This window comes from Patiria miniata, unplaced genomic scaffold (assembly GCF_015706575.1).
Source record: "Patiria miniata isolate m_02_andy unplaced genomic scaffold, ASM1570657v1 HiC_scaffold_28, whole genome shotgun sequence".
Classification (NCBI taxonomy): domain Eukaryota; kingdom Metazoa; phylum Echinodermata; class Asteroidea; order Valvatida; family Asterinidae; genus Patiria; species Patiria miniata.
Window position 1 is genome coordinate 3816405 of NW_024037067.1, and position 26319 is coordinate 3842723.

General features: G+C 40.3%; 4 protein-coding genes across 7 annotated transcripts; 2 read left to right on the forward strand and 2 right to left on the reverse strand.

Annotated features, from left to right (window-relative positions):
- The first annotated feature begins 14 nt into the window (after nt 1-14).
- LOC119734689 (ubiquitin domain-containing protein UBFD1-like) lies at nt 15-6275 on the forward strand. Of its 2 annotated transcripts, none has more exons than XM_038208219.1 (7): nt 15-114; nt 933-1367; nt 2048-2227; nt 2659-2756; nt 3430-3535; nt 3780-3862; nt 3961-6275. In XM_038208219.1, exons 1-7 carry the CDS (start codon nt 90-92, stop codon nt 4069-4071), a joined length of 1038 nt encoding a protein of 345 aa, XP_038064147.1. In that variant the 5' UTR covers nt 15-89; the 3' UTR covers nt 4072-6275. The 2 variants fall into 2 exon arrangements, with proteins under 2 accessions (XP_038064147.1, XP_038064146.1); XM_038208218.1 differs by having other exon boundaries at nt 47-114; nt 930-1367.
- A 423-nt stretch (nt 6276-6698) lies between these two features.
- Nucleotides 6699-10280, forward strand: LOC119734834 (methionine-R-sulfoxide reductase B1-like). Its single transcript, XM_038208412.1, has 4 exons — nt 6699-6903; nt 7476-7618; nt 7776-7893; nt 8534-10280. The coding sequence occupies exons 1-4, from the start codon at nt 6852-6854 to the stop codon at nt 8557-8559; spliced, it is 339 nt and encodes a 112-aa protein (XP_038064340.1). The 5' UTR covers nt 6699-6851; the 3' UTR covers nt 8560-10280.
- On the reverse strand, nt 9919-13830 carry LOC119734833 (THUMP domain-containing protein 1-like). The gene is made up of 4 exons (XM_038208411.1): nt 13711-13830; nt 11721-11999; nt 11457-11590; nt 9919-11126 (listed from the first exon to the last, which is right to left on the reverse strand). The coding sequence occupies exons 2-4, from the start codon at nt 11956-11958 to the stop codon at nt 10539-10541; spliced, it is 960 nt and encodes a 319-aa protein (XP_038064339.1). The 5' UTR covers nt 11959-11999; nt 13711-13830; the 3' UTR covers nt 9919-10538.
- A 4438-nt stretch (nt 13831-18268) lies between these two features.
- LOC119735088 (BUB3-interacting and GLEBS motif-containing protein ZNF207-like) lies at nt 18269-26287 on the reverse strand. Of its 3 annotated transcripts, XM_038208783.1 has the most exons (10): nt 26041-26287; nt 24599-24725; nt 23953-24085; nt 23342-23678; nt 22781-23015; nt 22209-22478; nt 21743-21884; nt 21201-21263; nt 20808-20970; nt 18269-20385 (listed from the first exon to the last, which is right to left on the reverse strand). In XM_038208783.1, the coding sequence occupies exons 1-9, from the start codon at nt 26079-26081 to the stop codon at nt 20819-20821; spliced, it is 1500 nt and encodes a 499-aa protein (XP_038064711.1). In that variant the 5' UTR covers nt 26082-26287; the 3' UTR covers nt 18269-20385; nt 20808-20818. The 3 variants fall into 3 exon arrangements, with proteins under 3 accessions (XP_038064711.1, XP_038064712.1, XP_038064710.1); XM_038208784.1 differs by having other exon boundaries at nt 18269-20970; nt 22781-23016; nt 23382-23678; XM_038208782.1 differs by having other exon boundaries at nt 18269-20970.
- Between the last annotated feature and the right edge of the window lie 32 nt (nt 26288-26319).

The window sequence follows — 26319 nt, forward strand, 5'->3', positions numbered from 1 at the left end:
GTTTTGGTTTTGCCAGCTGTTATCTTTGTTTCGCAGCGACCTCCAGCGGTCCAAAATGGCCAGTCCGCGGTTGCAACATCAAAGCAAAGATGGCGACGAACAGTGGCGACACAGGTAAAGTAGACAATATTAAAACTCGTCGGAAACTTCCCCTAACGTCATCGAAAGTAATAACAATATTGGGATGGTTAAAAGAGAATCGTAGCATGAGTTTTGTATCCAGTATATGAACATTTGCGTCCAGAGAAATAGGTTGCAATTGAGAAAATGTCGGACTCGGAACAGAGCCGACGTGCCGGGCCGGGGGGGGGGGGGGGCTTACCGTTGGTGGGGGGGGGGGGGGGGAGGGAAATTGGCTCCGAATACTAATTATAGTACCCTGACCCCACGTATTAGTTATTGGGCTGTGTATAATTAATAACTAAGCCCTATGGAAAGTATATTTTCAAAGTAGGCCTAGGCCTATTGCCCAACAAATTTGGGAATGATTCTCACTCAGTCTCAGGCCTAGAAAAGAAGGTTAGGGATTAGGCCCTGGCCTAGATAGTAAATTCATGTCTGTTCAACATTTAAATTACAATCATTGTCACTTGTCATTGTAGAAGAAAGGCTAGCCTAGGGACTTGTTTACAGTGTGACGACAGCAACATTATAAAATTAATTCCATAATGACCCATCACTCCATCAGGAGTCAAGTTTTGCATTAAAAAATAATAAGTGTGCTCATCTTGTATTGCTTGGCACTCATTTGTCATGTTTGTACACTATAAGAAGGCAAGATTTTCATGTCAGAAGCAGTGAAGCAGGGATGTATCATGTAGTTGATCTTTCTTACCTCTTCTCCTGAGGCCTGGTTGCCAGGGCACAAAATGTTTGTCTGATGTTGAATAAGTTTTTGCTGAGAACTTCATCCAAATTATTTTTTTAAGCAGACAGCGATGCTGATATGCGGGATAACAATGCAAAGAAACCAAAATGCTCACCTCCAGAGTCAACAATGGACACGCCAGATCAAGATAAAGATGTGAAAAACAATTCTAACGATGTGAACATGGAGTCTGCCAGCCAGCAAAGCCAAACTTCAAACTCCCAAAGTCAAACAAACAGTGCCTGTGAGCCCACGGACTCTTCCGTCTGCATGGCAACTGAACACAGTCCAAAGGATTCTGGGAACAGTGAGGAAACTGCCATGGATGTTTCGGGTGAAGCTGAGATGACGACAGCTTCTGGGGAAACAGCGGAGGAAACAGCGAAACCAAAAGAACTGGTGGACTTCAAAGTGATGTATAATAAACAGAAATATGACGTCAGTTTTGATCTGGACGGCACAGTGGCAACTCTTAAAACGCATGTACAGACATTAACAGGTGAGTTCATCGCTTCTCTCTGTCAAGTAAACCAGCCACCTTAATGGGGAGACATTACTGAGGTGGGGTTGTTACGCCCAATAATGACATCGTCTTAATTCACAGTTAGGATCGTCCCAACTGTACTTGGGAATTCTCCAACTATTGTTGGGACGGTCCCAGCAATAGTTGGGGCCACTGTCTAAGTTGGGGTGGAACAGTGCCATATTTGTTTGCATGAGGCCCATGTTTATAAATTGAGGTGCACATGCATTCAGGGGCACGTTTTCGGAACTGTGACCAAAAACATGTTTCGGCTTGGGTCATTGGTTGAGCGTTTTCGTGACTTCGGGTGTCTGGAGTGACGTCACTGTTCCGACCAAAACCGAACCAAGGCCAAGGGTCGGTTACGGAGTGCATTTCAAGATGGCGGAAAGATAAATACACGACATTTAACAAAAAAGTGTTGGGAAAAATACGCTTGTAATGCGTATTTTTAATACGCACATGGTCAGTTTGTACATTCAAGAATTCGCTTCAAGAACTGCCATCTCATTTAATTCCTCCGCCATGCTTGGTTACAACTTTTTGACACTGTTTTCGGTTCAGCGTTTTTGTGCCCATGTGTAAACACGTTTCTGGTTATCAATTTGACGTCACAAACATATTTCTGATTACAGTATTTATTTGTTTGACTCCAGGCGTCCCGTCAGAAATGCAGAAGCTGATGTACAGAGGCCTGATGAAGGACGACAAGACCCTGCGAGAACTGAACGTCACCAAGGGAGTCAAACTGATGCTGATTGGCTCGACCAGGAATGACATCCTGGAAGTCAACAAACCCGTCCCTAAGGGAGCTGCCAAAGTCAAAGAGGAAGCAGGTGAACAATGCGTTGTGTGTTACCATAGCCATAACAAAGGGTCCAGATAATAAAAATTGCTTTCCATATTCTAATAGAGTCTTTAAAATGTACTATTTTGTTCCATTAATTAACCTTCATTTTTCAGTCTTCGTATTGCTATTTTGGGTTAATGCTAATGCTAATTTCAATAATCATAAGCAAAACTCAATTGTCATCTTAGGCAGAAACCACAGTTTATTGTCGTGTCAGCATAAATGCTTTGTTTTCTTGCTCTGATCATTTCTTTGTTTGTTGTGTTTTTTGTTGAATTAGAATATGACTGCTAGTCATTGACCAAATGTTATGTACAGAATTTTCAGCGAGCTCCATTCTAGTTTCATGAATTGTACTGGAAATCCTAAAACTTTAAATTGACGTAAAGTTTGATTAATTCTTTTGTGTTCCCAAAGCACCAGCAAAGGAGCCGCTTTGCAAACAGAAGATGCACAAGAAGATCTTGGACAAAGGCATACCAGATGACGCCATGCCAGGAATCAAAGGCAGACAGGTATATTAGCTCAGAGAAAAATCACATCCGTAATTTCTGTATCATCTCAAGTACAGTGTCGTCAGGCAGGGATTGAAATTCCAGTTAGACTACAGGAACAGCAGCTCCAAAGTCTTACTAGACCAAAAGCAATAACTAGACAACCACTGAAGTAAGAAACACATGTGACCTGTCATCACAAAATGAGCTAAAAGGCGGAAGTTGCCATTTTGCAGTATAGTGGGACACAGCCCAAATTTGAAAGGGTGGTCGATTTTTTGTTTTCGGGTGAACCTTAATCTGTAAGTTCTGTGCTACCGTTCTCCAATTTATTTTTGTTTTGTCAAACATCTACTTTCATCCTGTTTTATGAGTTACCTGTGCATTCACTATAACTGCAAGATTTATAAATGCCATTTTCTCAAGAATCGGTTTTACCACGTCAAGTAAGTTGGTGGTCTATGTTTCCATTTCTGAACTCAGTACCCCTAAATGTTGTATACCATTGGAAAGCTCTTGTTCTGCAGAATCCAGATATGTAAATATCTCATTTCTTAAACAAAAGTCATTTGTGATGATTGGTTACACAATTATTTGCAGTACAAATTGAAAAAGGGCAGAGTTGAGCAATGTGTAATGTGTATGACCTTTATGTCCTTTAACCTCTTTACATACATTGTATCTGTATGCATAGGAGGCGTTACCGTCCGTGCCAATCTCTGGCATGTACAACAAGGCTGGTGGGAAGGTGCGACTCACCTTCAAACTGGAGATTGATCAACTCTGGATCGGGACAAAAGGTGAACTACAATATTGCACAAGTCATACCACAAGCAACAGGCTTAACAAATAAATAGAACCCTTTCTCAGAGTTTATTCAAATACCTCGTCACTTGCCGGACTTCACTTCAACTTGTAAATATCTGAATGATTGACCTATTGAATTGACAGCCACACAAGTATTTGGCAAGCCATGGTCAACAATATACCTGTTGCTTGACTACAAGATACTGTATTTTAAACATGACCAATTCTATTTCACAGAGCGAACAGAAAAGCTTCCGATGAGCTCAATCAAGAACGTGATCAGTGAACCCATAGAAGGACATGAGGAGTACCATATCATGGTGAGTATGACTTCCTACAGGCATGGCACAGAAATAGCCAGAAATGCATGCCAGATAGCTGATGTTAACGACTGATCTTTGTGTAAAACTCCCCACAGGCCATCCAGCTTGGCCCCACGGAACAGTCCCGCTACTGGCTCTACTGGGTCCCCACACAGTACACCAGCGCCATCAAAGATGCAATTCTCTTCAAATGGCAGTACTTCTGACAGTCGGCGGAAGACACGCCCACCTCCTCATCAGCTTCCTTCTTCCTGCATCCTGTATCCATGGCAACCGCAGCGGATATCCTGTCCTCATCCTGCCAGCCAGTGAGACGTATCTTGTACATAACTTTGCAACTTGGAAGGTGATATTTGTCGTTGCGTCGGGGGTTGGGGCCAGAATGCCATAAAGAAGGGCGGGGCTTACTTGTTATTGTGTTGGGGGTTGGGCCAGAATGCCATAAAGAAAGGCGGGGCTTACTTGTTATTGTGTTGGGGGCGGGGTCGTAATGCCATAAAGAAGGGCGGGCTTACTTGTTATTGTGTTGGGCGGGGTCGTAATGCCATGAAGAAGGGCGGGGCTTACTTGTTATTGTGTTGGGGGCGGGACCAGAATGCCACAAAGAAGGGCGGGGCTGATTTTGATCAAAGGGCTTCATGTGCAAACAGTGGGTTCTTAATAGGTACTTTAGAACTTAAAACCACTCAAAAGTAAACTCAGATACATTGGTAGTACACTCATTTCTACAGAAATACCCTGCTGTTGGTGAAAGAACAATCAGTTCATGTAGATGTTATCAGGTAATTTACTTTATAATTTATGTTGCACTCCCGCAGAGTAAATCTAGCAAGCATGATTGTTGATTCTTCAAACTTAATTTGGATTGGTTGGGTTTGTGTGATAGATAGACCGTTTTGTACATTGTACACAGTGACCATCTTTATTGGGACTTTTTTAGGAGTGTCTTTTTGTCTCATTGTAAATTGTTTTTAATCTCAAGTTTGGTACATACAGTGAAAGACCCCTGTTTAAAAAAACAAATTTATGTTTTCTTTTCATGTGTGTTTACTGTTCCAATCATTTGAATAATATGTAAATGGACTGAAAGTAAATGGCAGTGACACTTAATAATTGCATACAATTGAAGTATGTTACTATTTACCATGTTCAGCTTTTCCCATTTTTGGTTCTAAAATTTTTTTCAAAGGCTGGCCACATTGTGCAGGTTATCTCATTGTTCAGGTGTCCACTTTTGCAAGGTTGATAATGCGATGCTTGTGATTGTAAATATAAATGCTTAATGTGGATATCTGCCATGCCTTTTATGGTCAAACTGCTTTTAGACAATGAATGTGACATTTGAAGAAAGCATCTGGTTTGTTTCTTTATCAAAGTAATTAATAGCAAGCATTTATGAAGCGTTGTTAAAGTACCACAGCAATTAACAACAAGAAAATCTTTAAAAAAATAAGTTATAAAAGTTAGTCACACAGTATCTAGTTTCAAATCAAATGACAAACTTCAAATTGTCGCCAAGTTAGTATCTACAAACATATTCATAAACACCCAAGACAGTTTACCCATTCCTATTGGATAAGAGACCGTCGCGTGGGTGGTTTTAAACCAACGTTTAAACACCTCTGCATTCTGCGCCACATAGCGCAGTACATGCTGTGCGCACCAATTTCCACATCAAGAGATTTTTACCACTAAGCACTAAGCACATACCACAGTCATAGCCTGAGGGGTGTTTAAAAAAAAATGAAGTAAAAGTGTTGAACAAAATCTTTCAGAACTAGTGAATTTTTTACTTGTTTTGACTTTTGGAGCAAAAGGTATTTATGAATGGGAATAAATATGTGATTCGGCTCGTGCCATTATCGAGTATTCTCTATTCAGGATTGGACAATTATCACTAGTTTTCATTGGCCTAGAACAGCCACGTGTCTGGTCTATAAAGACGCATGTCACACACTAATATGCATTTTTACGTGGAGATCAGTGATATTGCACTGCGTTCATTGTGCACATTGCACAATGCTACATGCTATGCACCCCTCAGGTGTTAAAAATGTCAAATCCCACATCAAAGCAGTCAACAGTTGTTAAATATTATTATGTATATAAGATATACATAAAAAGTGACACCGTATGGATAAAAATATATAGCTTCCTTGATTGTCTAGGGAAATTGTAGCTATATTGGGACTGATTTTGACAACTGGTTGAAAACTGCTGGTATTTTTTTTAATTATTACCATAAATTAGCTGGACTGTACATGTTTATTTAAGTTAGCACTTCTGTTATTGTTTGCATATCGAATGTGTGATATCGAAGCCAATTTCTGATTTCAGAATGCATGGGTTCTGAAGAAAGCAACATCAAATGCAACGTGAAAAAAATAAACATATCGTAACATGCAATGCACAGAATGGTGTCTGTTTGAATTTTTTGGGTTTGATTTATCCATGATATGAAAGAAACATTTATTATTTTAATGTGAATGGGCCAAACTAGTCTTTGACAATTTGAAATGGCTAAGAACCTATACCAGGCATTTCCGATGTCTTCTTTTTGGCAATTTTCACTTAAAATATTTCAGCCCTACATGTATATGCAGTTTATTTAGTGCAAGTTTTCCAAAAAGGGGGACTGACATAATGACCGGGCCAATTATACTCAACTCTAAATTTCGTGAATTCTTGCCAATGTTACAACCTTGACGTTTGAACATTTTGGGGGGATTCCCCTGCTGCGTGGAAGTCTATGTTTACGACGAAACACGGTAAATCGGTAGAGCGCCCTCTATTTATATATTTTCGTTATATATTTACTAATGTCATGCGCGCGCGTGGGGCCGGGGGAAGTCGAGGAAGCGGAACCGGCTTTTCTGCAAGTCACGACCGGGTTTGGAAAGTAGTAGAAATTCCGACAAGTCACGATTTTCAGTGTAGATTTGGGTTTTACAAGTCAAGACCGGGTTCTGTCGAGAAAGCTGTCAAGATGTCGTTCTGTTCCTGGGGAGGTGAAAAATACCAGAATCACTTCGATGCCGGTACGTGAGACCGCTGTATATGATTTGTCATGTTTTTGTTTACCAATTTGAATTTATTGCAATGGAACTGCGTGTAGAATTGAATGCAGTATTCTGATGCAATTTGCCCCCCTGGCCAGCATAATTTTCAATATTTTATTCTGTAGAACCATGAAGGTAACATGGTAGAACAGACAAAAAGTGGCAGATTACAACTATCCTCATTCCTTATCTATATAAATGTTCACTATTTATTATTATTATTATCTCTTCTTGAATATAGAAACAATATCGTTCTTGTCATGTTCATGATGTTTGTGCCATGGTATTGCAAAATTATGGTACTTGGTAGGCCTGATGGCCTCAGTAGTATAGGCCTAGGCCTACATGGAATTTCTTATTGTAGAATTTGACTCTTAACTTTGTCCAGATTTTTCATTTGTACATCAACATTGGTGTAATACAGGTATTTCATATTAAAAGTAAAAGAAGGGTAATTCGTACTAAGTTACGTAGTTTCTACTTACATGGAGAAACCTGTACATATCCTCATGTGATGATGCTCATGAATCTCTGTACTTTGACTGTCACAGGCATTTACGTCTGCTCCCAGTGCGGTCATGAATTATTCAACAGTGTGTCAAAGTTCAAGCATTCGTCACCCTGGCCAGCATTTACAGACACAGTGCACCCAGACAGTGTTTCCAAGAGACCCGAAGGTTCACATGCATACAAGGTGAGTTATGAGTGTTTGAACATGTGACTAGACTGGTACCATGGGTTATTCCTGTGTCAAATTGTTGCAGTTCAGTCAGGATACCATTTCTCTTGTTTACTCGTCGTGATGGCTTGTTAATAAAGCGATGAAGTAAAATGTGATTTTTCTTTTACAGGTGTCTTGCTCCAAATGTGACAATGGTCTTGGGCACGAGTTTTTAAAAGATGGACCTGATGGGAATTCGCGCTTCTGAATATTCTCCTCTGCCCTTGAGTTCAAAAAGGGCAAAAAGGGTAAGCCAAAACCTCCAGTTAACGTCATTTTTCATTTTTCTGCTCAGACACTTTTTGTATCGCCAAATATTCTTATTGTCTTCAAAAATGTTGTTGGGATCAGGGACACATACTCCGTATTTTAAATTTCAATTCCATATAATCTGTTACTTGTTTTGTGGGTAGTGTTTTTCATCGAAAAGCTCATAGCCTCATTATGCTGAAATATTGGCAGTTCAAGTTGAAATTTATTTTGGGTTATTTACAAATATAATATATTGTATTCTCATCAATGCTTTGGGCAGAGCGAGTGGAAATAAAAGTTTATTGATTAAATTTGTTTTGAAAAAAAATGGTTAATTTTCACTATTTTGAATACCTTGACATGTGTCTAGAAAGCTCTTTAACCCTAGAACTCAACCCATCAAAGTTCAACAGCAGGTTTGTGTTTAAATCTGTTGGGATAGGTACAGTTCCCCTAAACAGATGGTCTTTTACACTGGGGTTGGCATACCTCCAGAAACTAAGTCCAACAGTGTGTGTGCACAATTTCCCATGTGGGTGTTGGAATTTGCCTGAATGGGTATGGTTCCTAGTAAATTAGGCTGGGAGTTAGGGTTAATCAATCTTCTAATATTGGTACTTCAAATTCTCTCAACAGAAAAGAAAGGAGACGTGAAGCATTAGGCTGGCACATGCTGCAGCCTTCAACTTTGAGACATGGAACTACAGGTAGCATTCTCGGCAGGATTAAACAACCAGCCGATTGCAGTACAAACATTTTACCAAGGTTTTCTAGGAATTTTAATGTATTTATTTTTATTTGTGTTTTGCTTTCACAGACAATACATTCTGTTGGAGTATAAAAAGGTGATCACACTGATCCGTTTATATTCCTTAACTCTACCATTAAAATTTGTTTGGGTTTTGGGAAATTTTTTTTAGGATTGAGGAAGGTAGATCACAATCAATTTCTACATGGGGCTTGTTGCCACAATAACACTAAATCACTATATAGGAACCTAACAGCATAATTCTTTGAAGAACTAATTGTCAATGGGCACCTAGAATTGTATAAACAATGAATGTGAACTACCTTCCTTGATCTTACAAAATCCTTCAAAACCTCCTTGTGAATATTCGGAGGATCCCAAGTTACATTTTATTTGAGGATACAGGTAGTATTATTTACCACAAAGTCATTCTGATTTTGTAAACCAAACAGTATTTGTAAAGAGAACTTATTCATCTTTACCCAGTTCCGTTTGCATTTGTAAGAACACATTGAATATGTAGTTCTGTGTCTCACTAAAAAAATATGGTGGTGGGTTGTCATGGCACTGTATTGGCCAGCCAATGAAGTTCTCTGGTTAAAGCCCCATGATGGGAAGGCTTGAGGAACGGATGTATGTACAGGCCGTGCCGCGTCAACCCGCAGCTGTATTATAGTTTTTAAAAGGTTCACAAAACTGCTATCAGTTTGGGCAATTCACATTACACTTACAGAGGCCGTTTTTCAATTTCACGGTGTCCTTCAATTTTACGGTGTCTTTCATTGTTTCATGAATGGTATCACAAACTAACTTTATGAAACCCATCATTATAGATGTCAACTACAAATAAGTAATGCAGAATATATACCGGGTTTGCATCACTAAGTACTTTTCTGTATATGTATTGTGCATTACGCAAATTGACGCAGAGAGGATTGTGACCTCAAACAGATTGGCTACCTTTACAAAAAAAAATCGTGTGTTTTTAAAAGGGGATTATGTATATGAATTTTTAATTGGAGTTGACTTTCTTTGAATATTTCATAACAGTAACTTAACAGATGTCTTGCTTTAGAGTACTCTGGCTTTTGTGCAACTGTTTATTTCTTAATCTTATTAACATAAGAGAACATATTTTACACAATATATTTTTGGTATGGTTGGTGTTTATGTAAATATATTGTAACCAGTTGTGCTGAGTAGTTTTATGTAAACATGTATATTGAGACTAGGGGGAGGTGTTACAGAGGTCTTTCTTGTGTGAATTTTGGAGATGTTTTATGTTGGAACGCACACTTACAACACGCCACAACAAAATTTGAGCATCTTTGAGTTTTGTATTAAAATATTGAGCTTTTATTTTGTAAAAATCAATATTATTTTATACTTTGTTACAATTAAGCAATGTTACAAGACTTTGTTCTGCATGAAACATATCAGAAACTGCAGGATTAACTTGGCAAACCAATGTTTACTGACTTTTTGCAAAGCTGTGCAATGACAGGTATTTAGTGAGGTTTGGTGGTCACATCGAGACATAAATGCCAAGTATATCCGTAACAATTTGTCCAAACTAGCGATGTGTTTTACAATATTTGTTCTAGTCCTTGGTCAATAAACGGTAATTGGAACTAATATCAAATGTGTACAACATACTGTTCGTCTTTTTCTATTTGTAACAGACTTACAAATTACTATATGAAACTGATAATAAAAAGTAAGGTCATGTGTATGAGGCACTCCTTGGGACAAAAATTAGTTGTATTTAATATTTAAACCTTAGGGAAAGACTCGAAACTTTGGCTTTAAAATGATGACTTTTTCTTCCCAAGATAGAACATAAGTACAGTCGACTCTTGTTAATACAAACACTGTTCAGAAATAATTAGATACCTAATTCTTTTGAATTTGGGCTAAATCTGTACCTTCCGATTCTGTCCGATTCTCAGTTTCGCCACTGTTTTCTAGATCCTGAGCAGCCCCAGAAAGGTCATTCGTTTCTGCCGGTTTGGGAGTTCCCTTTGCACTCCGGCCTGGGTCATTCTTCCGTGCTGCACCCCCGTCCCCGACTATCTCCTGCAAGTTGTACCGCTTCAACTTGTTGAAGTCCCTCAAGACACTCAGGCAACACACGTTCTTGATGATCTCCACGACCACGGACAATTCCGGGTCGTCAAGATCCACTTTGTGCTTTATGCCTTTACTCGTCACCATGGCAGCCATCAGTTTAATGACGTCGTCCCGCTTGATGGAAGCATTGTTTCTGATTTTGATGCGGACGGCAAATGTAGACGGCTCGACGCCATCTGCGTGGAAGTATGGATAAAGAAACTCTGGAGCATGCTTTGTGATGTCTTCGATGGTGGCGCGACACGTGACGTTCACTGGCAGCATGCGCATTATGTGGCAGGATTTGCAGGTCTGGGTAGTGGATATATCTGTCAATATGTGCTGGACTAACTCAGTCGGATCTGGTATAAACTGTAAACAAATGCGCAACCAAAATAGTGTGATGACAACCTTTAAAATCAATGCTTAGATGTAGGTGCTTTGCCTTTCTACGGTGACCACAGTTCAACCTTATTTTTGAATTATTGAAAGCCTTACTGGAATTAATTCAAAACCCCTGAATACTCGGAATACTGTTACTTTCTTTTGCAATCACTATTGCGTTATTTCTATGTAAAGTTTGGTCTTGCATGTAAATTTTTGGTCTTGCACAAACTTTCTTTTTGTCTTGCATAATTTTTTTTTGTGTTTGAGATTTTTCAGCTGAAGAGCGAGTACAAGAGGCTTCAGTCTGGTTCTTACCTTGGTTCTTATAAAGATGACATTGTTGGCGCCGCTGTTGATTGCTTCAAACCTCGTCTTTTTCTCGGCCTGTTTCTGTTTCATCTGGGCCACTTCCTTGCGCAGCGATACCTCGATATCTTCAGGCTCTGATTCTGAGATGGGGATAGTCCAAATCACCAAAATCTTGAATTCAGTGGTTCAGTACATACTCACATAGCCCCATACAGGTCTTCTCCTCAACCCGCCCCACCACCATCCATTACAAAAGATTGTTCTTCTCACCACTTCCAGAGCTGGCATAGCCGCCTTCTCCCAGTTTCTCTGGTCCGTACAGCTTATCTGCATACTCCCCCAGCAGGGAATACCCCTCACGGACGCAGAGTTGCTCTGTGCGGTTGCAAGTCAGTAGAAAGCCCCTCATACCAACGTCCAGGGACTTATCCCGACGCATCTTTTTGTTTGAGCTGCTTTGGATGTAGAAGGCTTTGGATCGCTTCTTGCCTCGCTGTTTGTCGGCCATCTTGTGGATGTGGGCTATCGGAGCTAGATTTCAACAGCAATCTGAAAAATAAATGGAAAAAGAACCCCACTAATTAATCATCCGGGGATCACAAATAAACGGACATACTGCCTGGCATGGCGTACTCGATACTACTGTGCTCATATTTTTAAGCAATTAATTTTGTTCGTGATGATTTATTATCAACTTTTTAGTTGTACTTGTAGGCCTGTGCACTGGAACCTGTTCAACCAAGTACCCAACTGACTGCTAATGTCAGGAACCGGTTCCAGATTTTGGGATCGGGTACCCGTAACCAACTTGACAAATTAGCCTACTTAGTAAGCGCTCAGACAATGAAGATGTTGTGCCCATTCTTGAAAATCACGCATTCTCGAGAATGGGCATGCACATTCTCGAGAATGGGCGCGCATTCTTAAGAATGAGCGCCCATTCTTAAGAACGAGCACGCGTTCTTAAGAATGAGCGCTCATTCTTAAGATTGGGTGGGAATATCACGTGCACAATTTATGAATTTTGCCCAATCTTAACAAACATTGCACGACATAATTATGTTAAATGAATTGTATAGCGGTTAAAAGGGAAACAATTCATATAAAGAGGAAAGAAAATGTGCTATGCTTCTGTACTCGTATAACTACGATAATTTGAATCAAATTAAACCTGTTATTATTGCTTTTTTCTGCCCACTATGGCAAGTTTTGTAATAACGGAGGACTGGGAACTAGTCTGGGAAGTGCTTTGTTTAGGCTAGACAAGTTACAAGTCCCTGCATGTATCATATGCGTGCCACGAAAAAAAAACGATGTCCAGAAGCTGCCAAAATTGCTCTTTTGACTAGATAGAATCCAGCTCTGCGACGTTATGGTGGGATGTGAACAATAAATTGGTGGCAATTTAAATGGGAAATAGCATTAGCACTATGGGATGTCGCAGTATTCATTCTCATTCTTCACATTCTTCGCTTTTATTATCCCAAAAATCAGAATTCTTTGCACTAGTATTATTATGTCTCTTATATTTTCCCGGTCCCCCCCCCCCCATATTAATACGCCTTTACTTATCATATCCACTCTACTTTTCAGCGCCTTGCGTTGCAACAGTATAATTATTGAGAATCAGTGAACGAGGATTCAGCTAGACTTGCCAAGCGCAGCCGGTGCTCGGCATCGACAAGACCGTTATCTTGTCGCGCATTCTCGAGAATGTGCGCTCAATCTGGAAGAGTTATTTTTTGCCAAGATTGAGCAAGGATCCAGTTGCACATTCTCAAGAATGTGCATGCCCATTCTCGAGAATGCGTGATTTTCAAGAATGGGCACAACAAAGACAATGGTAATTGTTTAGTTTAGGACAAATCTGTTTTTCACAAGTTCTGTTCACAAAACCCGGCCCTCTTTCCACAAGTTCGATGATATTTTACTATAATTCCAAACACATAAAGTGACTTCCTGCTTGTATCATCATCCCAAAACAAAAAGTGCCTGTAAATGCACACCACTCACTAGGTTTTATGAGGAAGGGATCCGGGGGGTCCTGAGACTAGGCCCCCCCCCCCTCCGGGCCACATGTCTACTCTATTGTCTATCTTGTCAGCATGAATGGTCAGCAAAATACTGCAATTCTGCATATAACGATTTGCGTCAGTGCACAACTTCCAAATTCAATCCGATACGAAAATTTCCCAGTCCAGAAATTTCGAAAGAGTAATTAAAGGGCTCAATATTTAAGAAATAAATAGGCTGGACTTACATGATCGATTTTGTACAAAAAGTCTATCGAAAAGTCGAAGGGTTGCTTTAGTTTTCTTGCTCTAAAACTTGTTTCCCCGAGAATCAAGGCAGTCCCATCGTGCACATGCTGCTAGGCGTAAATACCGCCCTCTCTTGGTAAAAGTCGAGTTGCGATCGCGCCTGAATACGTAGGCGGGGGGGGGGGGGGGGGGGGGGGGGGGGGGGGGGGGGGGGGGGGGGGGGGGGGGGAGATTTTATTTATTAGCATTATAAAGGCCGCTCTCAAGTGACTAAAGGGGGGGGGGTGTCCAAACGCCAAAGGGATAAAAGAAGAAGAAAAATTCAGTGATGGGGAAGGGGAAATAAGGACCCAAGCCTCTATCAAACATATTTTGAATAAATTGACGTCCGAATAATGCCCTCTTTTCATCCTTGGACAATGACTTCATTCTATTCGAATTACATCCTTTCCTAGATGCAAATGCCAAGGGCGGATCTAGCTTTCAAGAAATGCATGGAGATGGGGGGGGGGGTTGAAATTTGAGCAAAGGTGTGCCACCTCCCCATTTTAAGTTAATTTGAGTATATATTTAGGAACTTTTATTCAAATTGTATTAGTTTTGGCTTCATTTTACTGATATAAAAAATTTATGTTGCTGAGGGGGGGGGGGGGGGGGGGCGAGGGGGGGGGGGCGTTTGCCCTAGACCCGCTACTGGATGCTGTTTTGTAACCAAATTTCACACAACAAATTCAAATAACTACACAACACAATCAATGCCACTTTTTAATGTGATTCTCAGAGGTTTTTTATTGAAATATAAAAATGTGTATCACTGTTGTCATAAAAATATTATTGTAATCCTTTGTAGCAAAGTTCTTTAAGAAGATTTAAATTGAGGTAAAATAAGTTCCTTTCAATTGTAAACTTGTACGTTTCATAAATTTAGTACAATTGCACCGACGTCATTCAGTTGGCTTTTAGACATTTTTCTCATAAGTGTAATTATAAGACTGGATATTTTAAAAGAAAGAAAAAATGAAAAAGAAAAAACAAAAAAAGCCAGGCAAGTTGGGTAACATCCCCCCAAAAATAAATGAACTTCTTGAGTTGGAACTTCCTGCACTGTGGTTGATTTTGGAAGATTCAGAAAAGTTTCCAAGGCCTTTACCTTCAATGACTTCAATGCACTAGTTATTTGAAAGTCCATTCATACATTTTCCTTACACTTTTACAGTATGCTTATTTCAAATGTCTCGCATTAAAAGCTGACTGTGTATCTAATAGCCGGCCCATCTCTGTTGAAACATCAACCAGCTATTCTAATGATTTCAAAGAACAGAACTCTGCCATCGGAGAAGCAAATCTTGCTTTTCATCGTGTTTCATCCCATACAATATCAGTTATAGTAGCTTTCCGATTTAAAAAAACTAATATAAACTTTAAAATTACTCATGTTTGGTGAAGAAAAGAAATCCATTTTGTCGGTGATGAATAAAACTTTTGCTAATTAAAGAGTGCCATCAATTTTCTCAGAATAGTGCCAGGTTTTTTAAATCAAACTTTTTGGGCAAAACATGCACTATAATAATCCCAATATTCTTGCACAATGGGTTCATTACCTGCATGAGCCTGCGACACAAACTGATACCTTGTAGTTGTAGCTTGCATTAGGATCCCAAATTTGTTTGCCTTTGCACATCACAACAAACAGATACATGTAGACAAACAGCTTGCTTTGTGCAAGTCATTACAACTCCTCAATTTCATTTGGAAAGCTTTAGAAACAAATTAAGGACTTTTGAATTTTGAGAACAAATCCTGAAACATCAAGACATCATATGACAATTTCCCATTTTATTAGCATCCCCCGCTCCTCCAAAAAAAATTAAGAACACAACTAAATAATAACTCTCTCATATTTTGATCCCTTCAAATGCCACAAAACAACAAAAGCCCAAAAACCAACATACACAAAAAAAACTTTAAAAGCCTTTTTTTCGCCAAATATGCCCGAGTTTAGGGAAAATACAAGAAAGGAAGCAAACGGGGGGAAACACAAATGAGAAAACCCAGGCATATTGGGGACAAAAATGTCCAACAGCGGAATGCTGTGAAATTCAACCGGCAAGTTTCAGCAAAAACTGAAAACCATTTTGGAGACTTGCCTGGGTTTACAGTTCGATCCTGTGACCTGTGAACTTTGACCCCTAGGAGCACACTACAGGAGGGGCTATATTTAGGAGAGAAAGCACATGACACAAAGAAGATTCTGTGCTAAGTTGGTGTCATTTCAATACACAATTGAGCACTTATGTGATTTAATTGGGCAAGGGTTACGTATTAAGTGTTATGGTAGAATAGACCGACTCATTAAACCCTAGTCTGTCGTTTGACCAATCACAGCCATGATTTATGTCCGACATGCGTGCAGCAAAGTCTGAGGTCTTCTGATGTGCTCATATGTGTATGATGTGCGTGGCTGGACCATGCGGGTGGCATTGGAAAAAGCACACATGTAATTGTTGCACACATGTAATTGTTGCCCGCATGCACTGTAGTCTGAAGATCAGACATTCACATGTGCAGAGCCACACGAACAAACGTCTGATGTATCCTAGCATGCACATTTTATGCCATCCCGCGCGCCAGCCAATCAGAGTCGCCTTTAGTAACTGTGACAACAATCCAATCAGAAATGTGGACTAAGCTGTTGATTGGTCAATTTGGCTGCCATGTTTTTGTAAAACAACGGGTTACGGAAGACCCGATAGAAGGCGCCCGCTGAATGGTCAGAATCTGGAGGTCAAGATGCAGTATGTTTTGCATAATTAATCGCTGAATCTCTGCAAATATCATAGACGCTTGTATGTAAGTGGTTATTACATAGACTACATGCACTGTGGACCAGGCCTAATAAATCGGTCTACTCATAATCTGGGGGAAACTTTTGAAAAGGATATGTTTAAACACAGTGTCTGGAAATTAGTTCTTGGGATAAAAACTAGGAAGAACAGTATGTCATAAGGTTGCAATGACAGCAATGGTTGAAGACGCACACTTTTTCTGACAGGAAGGTACTCTGCTAAATATATGGCCACTATGACTCATTCTTTGGAGAAAGTCTTCAGGATGTTGCCAATCCATTCACAGCGACCTTGGTGCTCGAGTGTTTGAGGAAAGCATGTATCAGCTCCTCTCCACCAAGGAGAAGACGGGAAACAACCGTTGAAGGTACAGATCAAGAGATGGGCCTTAAACACTGGTTGACAATCCCCAGAATTTCAAGAGTTGAAATGGCCAGCCCAGGGATGAAACTTTTGACACTGCCCTTAAATTTTTTTTCCAAGGTGCCATTCAGAAATTAAAAAGTTCATCACCCAACAGTTTCAAATTCTGAGTTTGGCATCCAAATTTTATATAAAGGACTTCATCACTTTGAAGCACAGTCTTATGTTTTCGAAAGGGCATTGAAGTATCTTTTTTTAAGAGAGGAGAGGTAATCTTTTTATTTATACAATTGACATAAAAATGCATGCAAATGTCAAAATATTATTGGGGGGGGGGAACAACTGATTTTATTGGGATTTAGCATGGTTAAGTACACGCTCAAGGGGATTTTTATCCAGGCCAAGTACGTTTCTCAATGCATACAAAAACAACAACTTTTCGTTTAATTTTTAAAATCAAAATTAGCGCCACATTTCGCCTTATATGCCAAAGCATATAGGGGACTGCAGTCCAACAGCAATGCTTTGGTAGATTTTCCTCAAGTTTTTAAAGCTCATTTTCGCTCTTCAGATGACAAGAATTTTTACATGAATGACCATCCCAGTCCTGCGTTTTAAAGAAGAATGATGAATGGCTGATAAGCCAACCAATCATGTCCTTGGAAACAGATTAGGCTTTCTGATTGGTCCAAAGTGCCTGCGTGTCTGGTACCCAGTATCCCACATCACTGTGCTTGATGCCAAACAGTGGTCTGAGAACCCATCCCATGAGGAAAATCTACCAGAGGAGTCGCTGTGAAATTTTCTTGGCAAGCATGTGCAAACAGAGATTGTATGACTTGCCTGAGATAATATCAAAGATTTTAGCATGGAGAGAGCTGCAGCCAGAGCCAAACGTCCCCATGAGAGCAGAAGGGCGGCTACAATGAAGAGAAACGTGTGGTTCTTAAAACATTGCAAATCCCTTGGCTATAACTATTTTCACTGCTGTATACTGCATGCATGCTGAGTTTACATTGTGCGACATCACAATAAAATGCACTTTCTTGTTCACGCCAAAACAACCTTTGCTTTCAAAGACAGACACATGAGTTTAGTGCCTGAAGTTCTAACGACTTAATGCTTACAGCTTACATTCAGGTATGATTCTGCATTACTGAAATTTTTTAAAGATATCAACTTTGTTAAAATGCAAGCATCTTTTTTCTTCTGAATTCTTCAGAAATTTTGTTTTAGACGAAGGCAAGTATTTAACCGAGGGAGCAAGGAGTGAATAGTTGATGTCGAATCATACCTGTATACTTCTCACCTTTCCCAAAACCAGGAACTGACAACACAACCACCAACATAACTTCTGAAACAAATTTTATTTTTTTTACGACTAATCATGATTGAAATTTAAAAAGGAGAACATTACAAACCTTGGCCCCAACATATGGGAAAGAAAAGAAAACATTTTTCGAGCAATCTCGGCAATTAATGTAAAATACACGTGTGAATCTGAGGTCTACATATAAATTCCTAAGAAATTTTGGAACATCAGAACGTCAATGGGATCTGACTAATTTCTAATCGTTGTAACACAAGTTCAAAGTCTGGTTCCTTTGCTACATTTTTTTGTTGATAGATTGTACCCAAAGGCACTGCACATACACAACATCAACAAGTTTAAAAGGATCCTATTCTTGGAGTTGAAATCAAAGAAATCACAAATCAAATCATCTAGTCACTTTACAAGTAACAGCGGCTGCAAATTTATAAAGGAATGCCTATACCACAAGTCCTCTGAATAGATTGTGATTGAACTTGTGATTATTGGACTTGTGACAATTAGTCACCTCTTGTGACAATTAGTGACTGATTGTGGTAACTTGTGATTGTGATGACTTGTGACCATTTGAGACAACTTGTGATGACTTGTGACAAACTGATTACAACTCCAGATTTTCTAAAGGTTACCTTGTGTTTTCTGTCAGAAAGCATCTCAAGTGAGAGAACTGCACATACACAGTCCCGTGGATGAGGTTTATCAAAGCACATATTCAGGAACAGTGCACGTCATTCAATATACTGCTTTCCTTAAAATCACATTTACAACTATTTCCTTACATGTGCGTTCCACTTATTACATATAATAGTGAATAATATTCAAACCTTTTCCGCTTCTTTCTGCTTGCAAAAAGTTTAAAAGCCCAAACTCAGAAGTATGAGGAGAAAAATGTTTTAAAATGTTATTAAAAAAATACATTTACATGCAGATGACTGAAAGCATAAACCACCTACCATAAATTTTAAACTGGACATTAAGTGGGATGACAATTTAATCATCCCAATAATTTCAGAATCTGTAAGATTTTCTAATGCAAATTTGACGGCTTTAGAAAATTCCACTTCTTTTTTAAAAGTTACAAGTATCAAGTAATACAATTTTTGTAAACAGCTTGGAGTAAATGTTACAATTTTTCTGAAAAACTGCCATTAATGGTGTATATTTTGTTATCGATAGTTGTGACAATTGGTCATTTTCAGAGCAACAGTTCATTCAATTTTTTTGTTAAAAACAAAAGTACTCACATTCTTCGTGTACTTACATTGTCAATTTTGCCATGGCTGATGCAATAACATTACCTGATTCAGTGGCGCTGTCTTGCACAATATTCAATAATGATATTCAACAAATATACATGTACATGTACACAATACTCATTATGGAATATTTCAGAAATCAATCTTCCCTTTCAGATGTTCTCCATCAGCATTTTTAAAATCTTCCTTTAAATTTTGTTGATATGTTCATGTTTGTTAAATTTTGTTGCCAAGTTAACACATGCAAATTATACAAGACCTACCATTGTGTGGGACCAAGTCTGGTGTGTCTTTTACAACCACTCCATTTCGATTGTTTTTTGCTCAATCTTGTTGTTTAATTTGAAAGCATTTGATTTGCCTTCACACACGTGTACCTCCAACGTGTTGACGACGTTATGTTACTGGGAAAAGACACTGACATGCTTTCTTTATAGCAAAGTTTGGCAGCTTGTATAAATGTACTTACCCAAACTTTTCTTTTAGAAATTATTCAACAAATATATGTGTATGCTGCACAAAATGTACACTCCTCTCAAAGCAATTTGGTAATTTATCTGTACAGTTTATGTGTCCGTGTATTTTATTTTTTTGCAATCACTTTCGTTTTCTGAAGCTGAAGTTTAAGTATGTACAAGAGCTATTGGAATTTTTGTAACACTATTCTCTCAAACATGAAATCAAATTCCATAATTTCTGTGACCTGAATTATTTTTTTCGTTTTTTTTTCAGACTGCAGAAACATCTCTGCTGCACGACCATGCACACTTTTATAAAAACACTATACTTTAGATATATTAAGAACTTGCCTTTAAAATGCAAGGGCCACAGAGGTCAAGTCATATTACATGAATGCTGACGGAATGACCACAACAGTTCCTGCAGAAAATGCAAAGAGTTTTTTCTTCTTTCTAACACCGACTTCAGCAATTACAATTTTAATCCTAAACACAAAGGTTAGTTTCAATAATTCCTGAAAAAAAACCCTGTAACTTCAAGATAAACCAGTTAATACTTTGACTGACTGAAACAGGAGAGGAGAATTTCTCTAAGAAATTAAAAACTATCTTCGCAAAACTAATTTTGATTTCAAATATTTTTTTTGGTGGAGGACAAGGTTCTTCTGAATGGAGTCTGATCCCCATTCAAAGTTAAAAGTGCAAAGAATGTGCCACTTGTTTATGAATCACTTAAGTTTTCTGGCAAAAAATATCTAGGGAGTAAAGGTTCACGCTTTGTTTTTTAAGAAAATTTTTCCATCTTACGAACTGTGTTTTCATTTTTCTTCTTATTTTGCCAACCTTTGAACTCTTCAATATCTTCGTGGTCCCTGTTGCATGCTGGGATGTTGCTGCATCATGTTCTGACCGCTGAACATCCCCCCTTGTTGGTTGGGGACTCCGCCCATTCGAGGGGGCATCTGGGGCATCTGGCCCATAGGGGGCATTCCCTGCATCATGCCACCTACAAAAAAGGAACAGCATGTTTAGACCACAGACTGAAGTTACAGGATGCCATCTTGGGAGCCCAAAATGTATACAAGTCTGTGCGCTGAATTTATGAGATGAGATCAGCAGCAGCCCTTTTGGGGGGCCAAAAAAGAGATTTGCAACGGCTTCACAATGTTGGGCATGGCAAAAGGTATACAAGTGCACTATCAAGTCAATCTAAATTAGGAAAGTGTGTACTCTTACCAGGTGGTGTAGGCATCATTCCCATTTGTGAATTAGGAGGCTGTGGTGGCATGCCCATCCCACCTATAACAAAGAAAAACTCATGTATCATTTGATGGACATTAGAGACATTATAAAGATATTGACTCTCATAAGCAACTGTGAAATGCTGATGAGGTCGTATGAAGTCTAGTGGGCATAGTGGGTGCAATGGTGCCTACTGCTGGGGCTAAGCTGGAGCTCTTTACCTTGGGGTCTGATGGGTGGTTGGGGCATGTTGGGCATCATGAGGAGGTCTGGGGGTACAGTGGGTGCACTGATGGGTACTGATTGGGCTACGGCTGGGACTCTTACCTTGGGGTCTGATGGGTGGTTGGGGCATGTTGGGCATCACAAGGAGGTCTGGGGGTACAGTGGGTGCACTGATGGGTACTGATTGGGCTACCGCTGGGACTCTTACCTTGGGGTCTGATGGGTGGTTGGGGCATGTTGGGCATCATGAGGTCTGGGGGTACAGTGGATGCACTGATGGGTACTGATTGGGCTATGGCTCGGGCTCTTACCTTGGGGTCTGATTGGTGGTTGGGGCATGTTGGGCATCAAATGAGGCGGTCTAGGGGGCATAGAGGGTGCACTGGTGGGTACTGACGGGGCGACTGCGGTAACCGTCTTCTTGTACTTGGGTAGGTTAGCTCGGAACTCCTCCTGAAATGCACAACACAGAAGGTATCAGTTTCTGAATCAGTCCCTTAATATTGCCCCCATTTAAGATAAGAAAAGCATGAATAAGTACACAAATCCTTATGCTCGGATCAAAAAAGAGATTTCTTTGGCGTTGTTAATATGTAGCTGGCTTAGATATTATGTAAGAACCCTTTTAGAGGCCAAGCTTGCCAATTCAGCCTCTTACTCAACCAAATTACGTAAAAAAAACCCCATCTTTCCACTTCCTAATACCTGTTGATTTCTGTAAGAAAAGGTGGTAATGCAAAGGCTCTGGCCTTTCATAGAATTCACCACAAAACTTACCAGGGACACCTCATCGTCTGGATGCACTATCTTACTGGTACCTGTGGTCATACCCTTGCCGCTTGAGGGCGCTTTCTCGGCCGGCGCCGCGCTGGGAGTGTTCAGCTTGGGCGCGGCTGCCGTGACGGTCGCTGTGGTGGGGTTGCTGACTGGCGGTGCGGTCTTGGGTTGGTCCGGTGCCGGATTTGCATATGCTGGGAATGTGGGTTTGACCGGACCAATGGAGGAAGCAGAGCTACCATTGCCAGGGCCTGTAACTGACGATGTGGTCTGCAGAAAGAAAAGAACATCAAAAGTAAGCGTTCCTGTCTGAGAAAAATTAACCCTAAAATGATTGGCACAATCAATTCTGTTTTAATACGGCCATCAGTTTTGTCTGCCATTTGTATTATTTACAGAGTTTGTTTCTTCAAAGAATTGCTGATTTTTAATCCATGTTAGAGTGTGCCAATCTTCAAAATTGTTGGGCGCTTTTCTGAAATCAACTCTGAAAATTGGTAAAGCAGAGTCAATTAAATTTTTTGGAGCCTACTAAACTAAGTTGGAATGGTTGTCCTCTGACGCATACTTACAGCTGCTGCACTAGGGAAGAGTGGTTTGGGTGGTTGCTGTATTTGTGTGCCACCCATGGGTCTTATACTAGGCCCTGCCTGCTGGGGTGCGGTAGAAGGCTGGTTGTTGGAGGTAGATGAGACGGGAGGTTCCATGGTGACTGGGGGCATACCAGGGAGGTTACGGGGTGGCATCATACCCCCTGGTCCACCCATGGGGGGCCGGAAAACTGGGGGCATGGGTGGCATAGGCATACTGCCAGGAGACAAAAATAGGGGAATAGGAAAACAATGAATAACAACTCAAAGCATTACAATAAACATAAATCTCAATTTTGAATGGAAGAAGGATACGGCTTTTATGAAAATCAGTTGCTCAGAATAAAAGAAACAAGAACTCTGACCTTTTAAGGCTCACATATATCATACAGTTAGCCCAAAAAAAAAAAAAGATAAAGAAGACAAAGTTTCAATAACTCAGAATAATTCATTTAGGGCAAAACATGGTCACTATATCATGTGCTCACTGTATTTCTCTATTATTCCACGCTTCATTTTTGATGACAAGTTCGGTGAACTTACCCCGGCATGAAGGGAGGCATGCCGGGCATGCCGGGCATACCCGGCATCCCATGGCGTGGCGGCATGGGGGGCATTCCGGGGGGCATGGGACCCCTCATTTGACCCGGCATCATGCCCGGCATGTGGCCCTGCATGTGGCCCGGCATGTGGCCGTGCATTTGTCCCGGCATTTGTCCAGGCATCATGCCTGGCATTTGTCCCGGCATCTGTCCCGGCATCTGTCCCGGCATCGGTCCCGGCATCATGCCAGGCATCATCGGAGGCGGGGGGATATTCTGGGGGGTGGACTGCCCGGGCTGCTTGGCTTTCGGAGAATCTTCCTCAGCTTCGCCTTTTTCTGTTGAACACAAAACACAAAACGTTCCAGAGAATAAAACAAAAAAAGCTCATCCCGTATCATTTTAGAATCACATTTTCCGAATCCGTATCAAGTTGAACACAGAGAATGCTTCAATTTTAAGACAACTTGTGATCGCTTCAAGTCTTGTGATTGACTTGACAGCGACCCTGTTCTTCTGTAGCCTGTTCTGGCGCTATGCAGCCCTATGTTAGCCATCACTGTCGTTATTAGAGCCGTATAAATTCCTACACAAAACAAAGGGTCTGCCAACCTTTATGATTTGTCTTTGCAGCATGGGTTAGTAGATCTTTGTCTGGTATGCCCTCCATGCCGTAGATCTCCACCTCAATGTCGTACCTGCCTGGGACAGCATTGGGAACCTTGTCAATGTTCTCCTTGTGAACCTGGACATGCAAGGACCATAAGGGTAGAAATGAGCGGTGAAATGGATGGAAAATAAGAAAATTACGAATATAAGACATATTCCGTAAGTGCTTCAGTTTACATGATTGAGGATAGTTCCTACATATGGCATTTTTTGTTATTTCATATTACTTGTACAAGTTTCTGTAAAAAGAACTCAATAAGAGATGCCACTGGGAAGTCCCAAAGATGAAAATCTAAGTTGATGATACAGTCACATTTAAAAAAAATATATTGATGGCAAAAATGGAAGATAAAAACAAGGAAACCATCCGATTCAAGGAAAAATTGCATGCCTGTATACATTAGCTGGCTCCCATTGCGTTTGCAGTTGCAAAGGTGTATGGATTAGCTGGCTCTAGCAGCTGTGTATTTTGTACAAGGCTTTACTTTGTGATCTTTCCCTTACAGTGAACATATAAATGACTGACCACTGACGTCATCTCTCATTTTGATGCCCAGTGCTACCAGCTCGGTACATGTAAGTAACCCACCTGCATGCAATGTATGGCCAGCCCTGGGCCTGTGTACAGCTTCTTGTGACAGATGTGACACTTGAAATGCTTCGCCTTCTGGTGCTGGATCAAGATCTTCTCATCTTCAAATTCTCGGTTGCAGTACCTGCAAGTGAAGTCTGGCTAAGGAAATACAGTCTTCAAAAGGACCGGGCAGTTTTGTGGAAGCGGTCTTAACTTTAGCCCATTCCAAGTAGCTAATAAGGACCCTGTTGAATCCAGCAATTTCCAATTGCTACTGGTAATTAAGTGCAAAGCCTTCTTAATCCAAGTGGTACTTGAACTGAACATCCTTTTCTGGTGGGATTTCCATAGCGCAACATACATATTGCCATGGGAAGCTTATCGATGCGACAGGGAACTGAAAACCCTAGTAATTTAATATTTAGAACTCAGTAAATTATTTTAGTTGTATAGTATTTTGCAATGCTGTGGCTATGGTTACGGCAGCCGTAATGCGACTTTTAACTGCTATCGATACGGAACTGTCTGGTTCCCTGACGTAATAGTATTCAACGTCAGGATCTTTGGCTGTTGGAACCAGAATGTGAACCAAATGGTTCTCAGACTTTATTTCCCTTTTGAAAAAATCCTCTAAATCCACTGATTTCAAAGGGAAGAATATGAAATCTACTTAAACAAAAAGAAGGGTTATATGCGACTGGGGGAGAATCCGACAACTTGCTATTAATCACAAGTCTTTTTTCTGTAATTAAAGGCTATCATCACCCTATGCAACGGGTACTACGTATACATGGAAATTTTGTGCAGCATTTTTTGTATTTTTTGTCTGATGAGGGCGCTTTATTCTAGTTTTTTTATGTAGAGTGTATGTAGCTACACACATACCAGTCCAATTTTTTGGGTCCCATAATATGTTGCCCCAAATGAAGCCGCCTGCTATTGACGCTACTATCGCCAGACCATGTCCAAATGTTAAAAAGGTGATAAGTTGGGTCCAAGTTACTCGGACTACTCTATACCGCCCTCTAATGCAAATCACGTCTACCCACCGGCCACCTTGCCCAGTCCTCACTTCGTATCCAGCTAAAAAAAACTCTTCTCTCGTGGCCCTGCATTCTACAGTTGCTCCGAAATCTGATATACGTTTGCATTCTTTTTTTTACACTGCTGACTGCTGTAACGATAGTATTTAAAAATTGCATTACGGCTGTTGAGTGTTGTATAATAAATATAAAAATAACGATAGCTTCTACCAACATGACCAATTCTACAAGCCAGATTGCCAGACAAATCATGTACTACTACTAGATAAGCTGAACATGGCAAAAGTTCTCCCAACATGCCCAATATCAAGAATAAATGATACTTCTGCAGGTGCATTGTTATTTTTAGTGTGTCGGAAATACACGCGTTCCCAATAAGAAAGCACAATGACACTGTAGGTTTCAAAAGGATACCAGCACCATGGCTTCATAGGCTTCTTCTTCTTCCGCCCCATGGCGAGTAAGATGACAGACTAGGTGTCGAAACGATGCAGGGTACCTGAAGAATTTACAATATTAAGCAAGTAAGAGAGGGGTAGAAATCACGCTAGTTTTCAGCGACTTAACTTTTGCGTAGCATTTTCCAGTTTCGTCGATTCCAAAACGTAAACGCGGAAAACAGCGCCACCGTACCATACCACGTATCGCGGCCGAACCAATTGCAATATTGATATATCGTGCGTCACTGGTTCG

Bases quoted from the DNA above. Each gene is read 5' to 3' on its own strand.
- LOC119734833 (XM_038208411.1), bottom strand. From the start codon at position 11,958: ATGGCCGACAAACAGCGAGGCAAGAAGCGATCCAAAGCCTTCTACATC. The intron at 11,591-11,720 runs GTGAGAAGAACA...TCCCCATCTCAG, and splicing joins CTATGCCAGCTCTGGAAGTG to AATCAGAGCCTGAAGATATC. The intron at 11,127-11,456 runs GTAAGAACCAGA...ATTTGTTTACAG, and splicing joins TCATCTTTATAAGAACCAAG to TTTATACCAGATCCGACTGA.
- LOC119735088 (XM_038208783.1), bottom strand. From the start codon at position 26,081: ATGGGGCGGAAGAAGAAGAAGCCTATGAAGCCATGGTGCTG. The intron at 24,726-26,040 runs GTATCCTTTTGA...CTTCACTTGCAG, and splicing joins CCTATGAAGCCATGGTGCTG to GTACTGCAACCGAGAATTTG. The intron at 21,885-22,208 runs GTAAGTTTTGTG...TGTGCATTTCAG, and splicing joins CAGACGATGAGGTGTCCCTG to GAGGAGTTCCGAGCTAACCT.
- LOC119734689 (XM_038208218.1), top strand. From the start codon at position 90: ATGGCGACGAACAGTGGCGACACAG. The intron at 3,536-3,779 runs GTGAACTACAAT...TCTATTTCACAG, and splicing joins ACTCTGGATCGGGACAAAAG to AGCGAACAGAAAAGCTTCCG. The intron at 3,863-3,960 runs GTGAGTATGACT...AACTCCCCACAG, and splicing joins ATGAGGAGTACCATATCATG to GCCATCCAGCTTGGCCCCAC.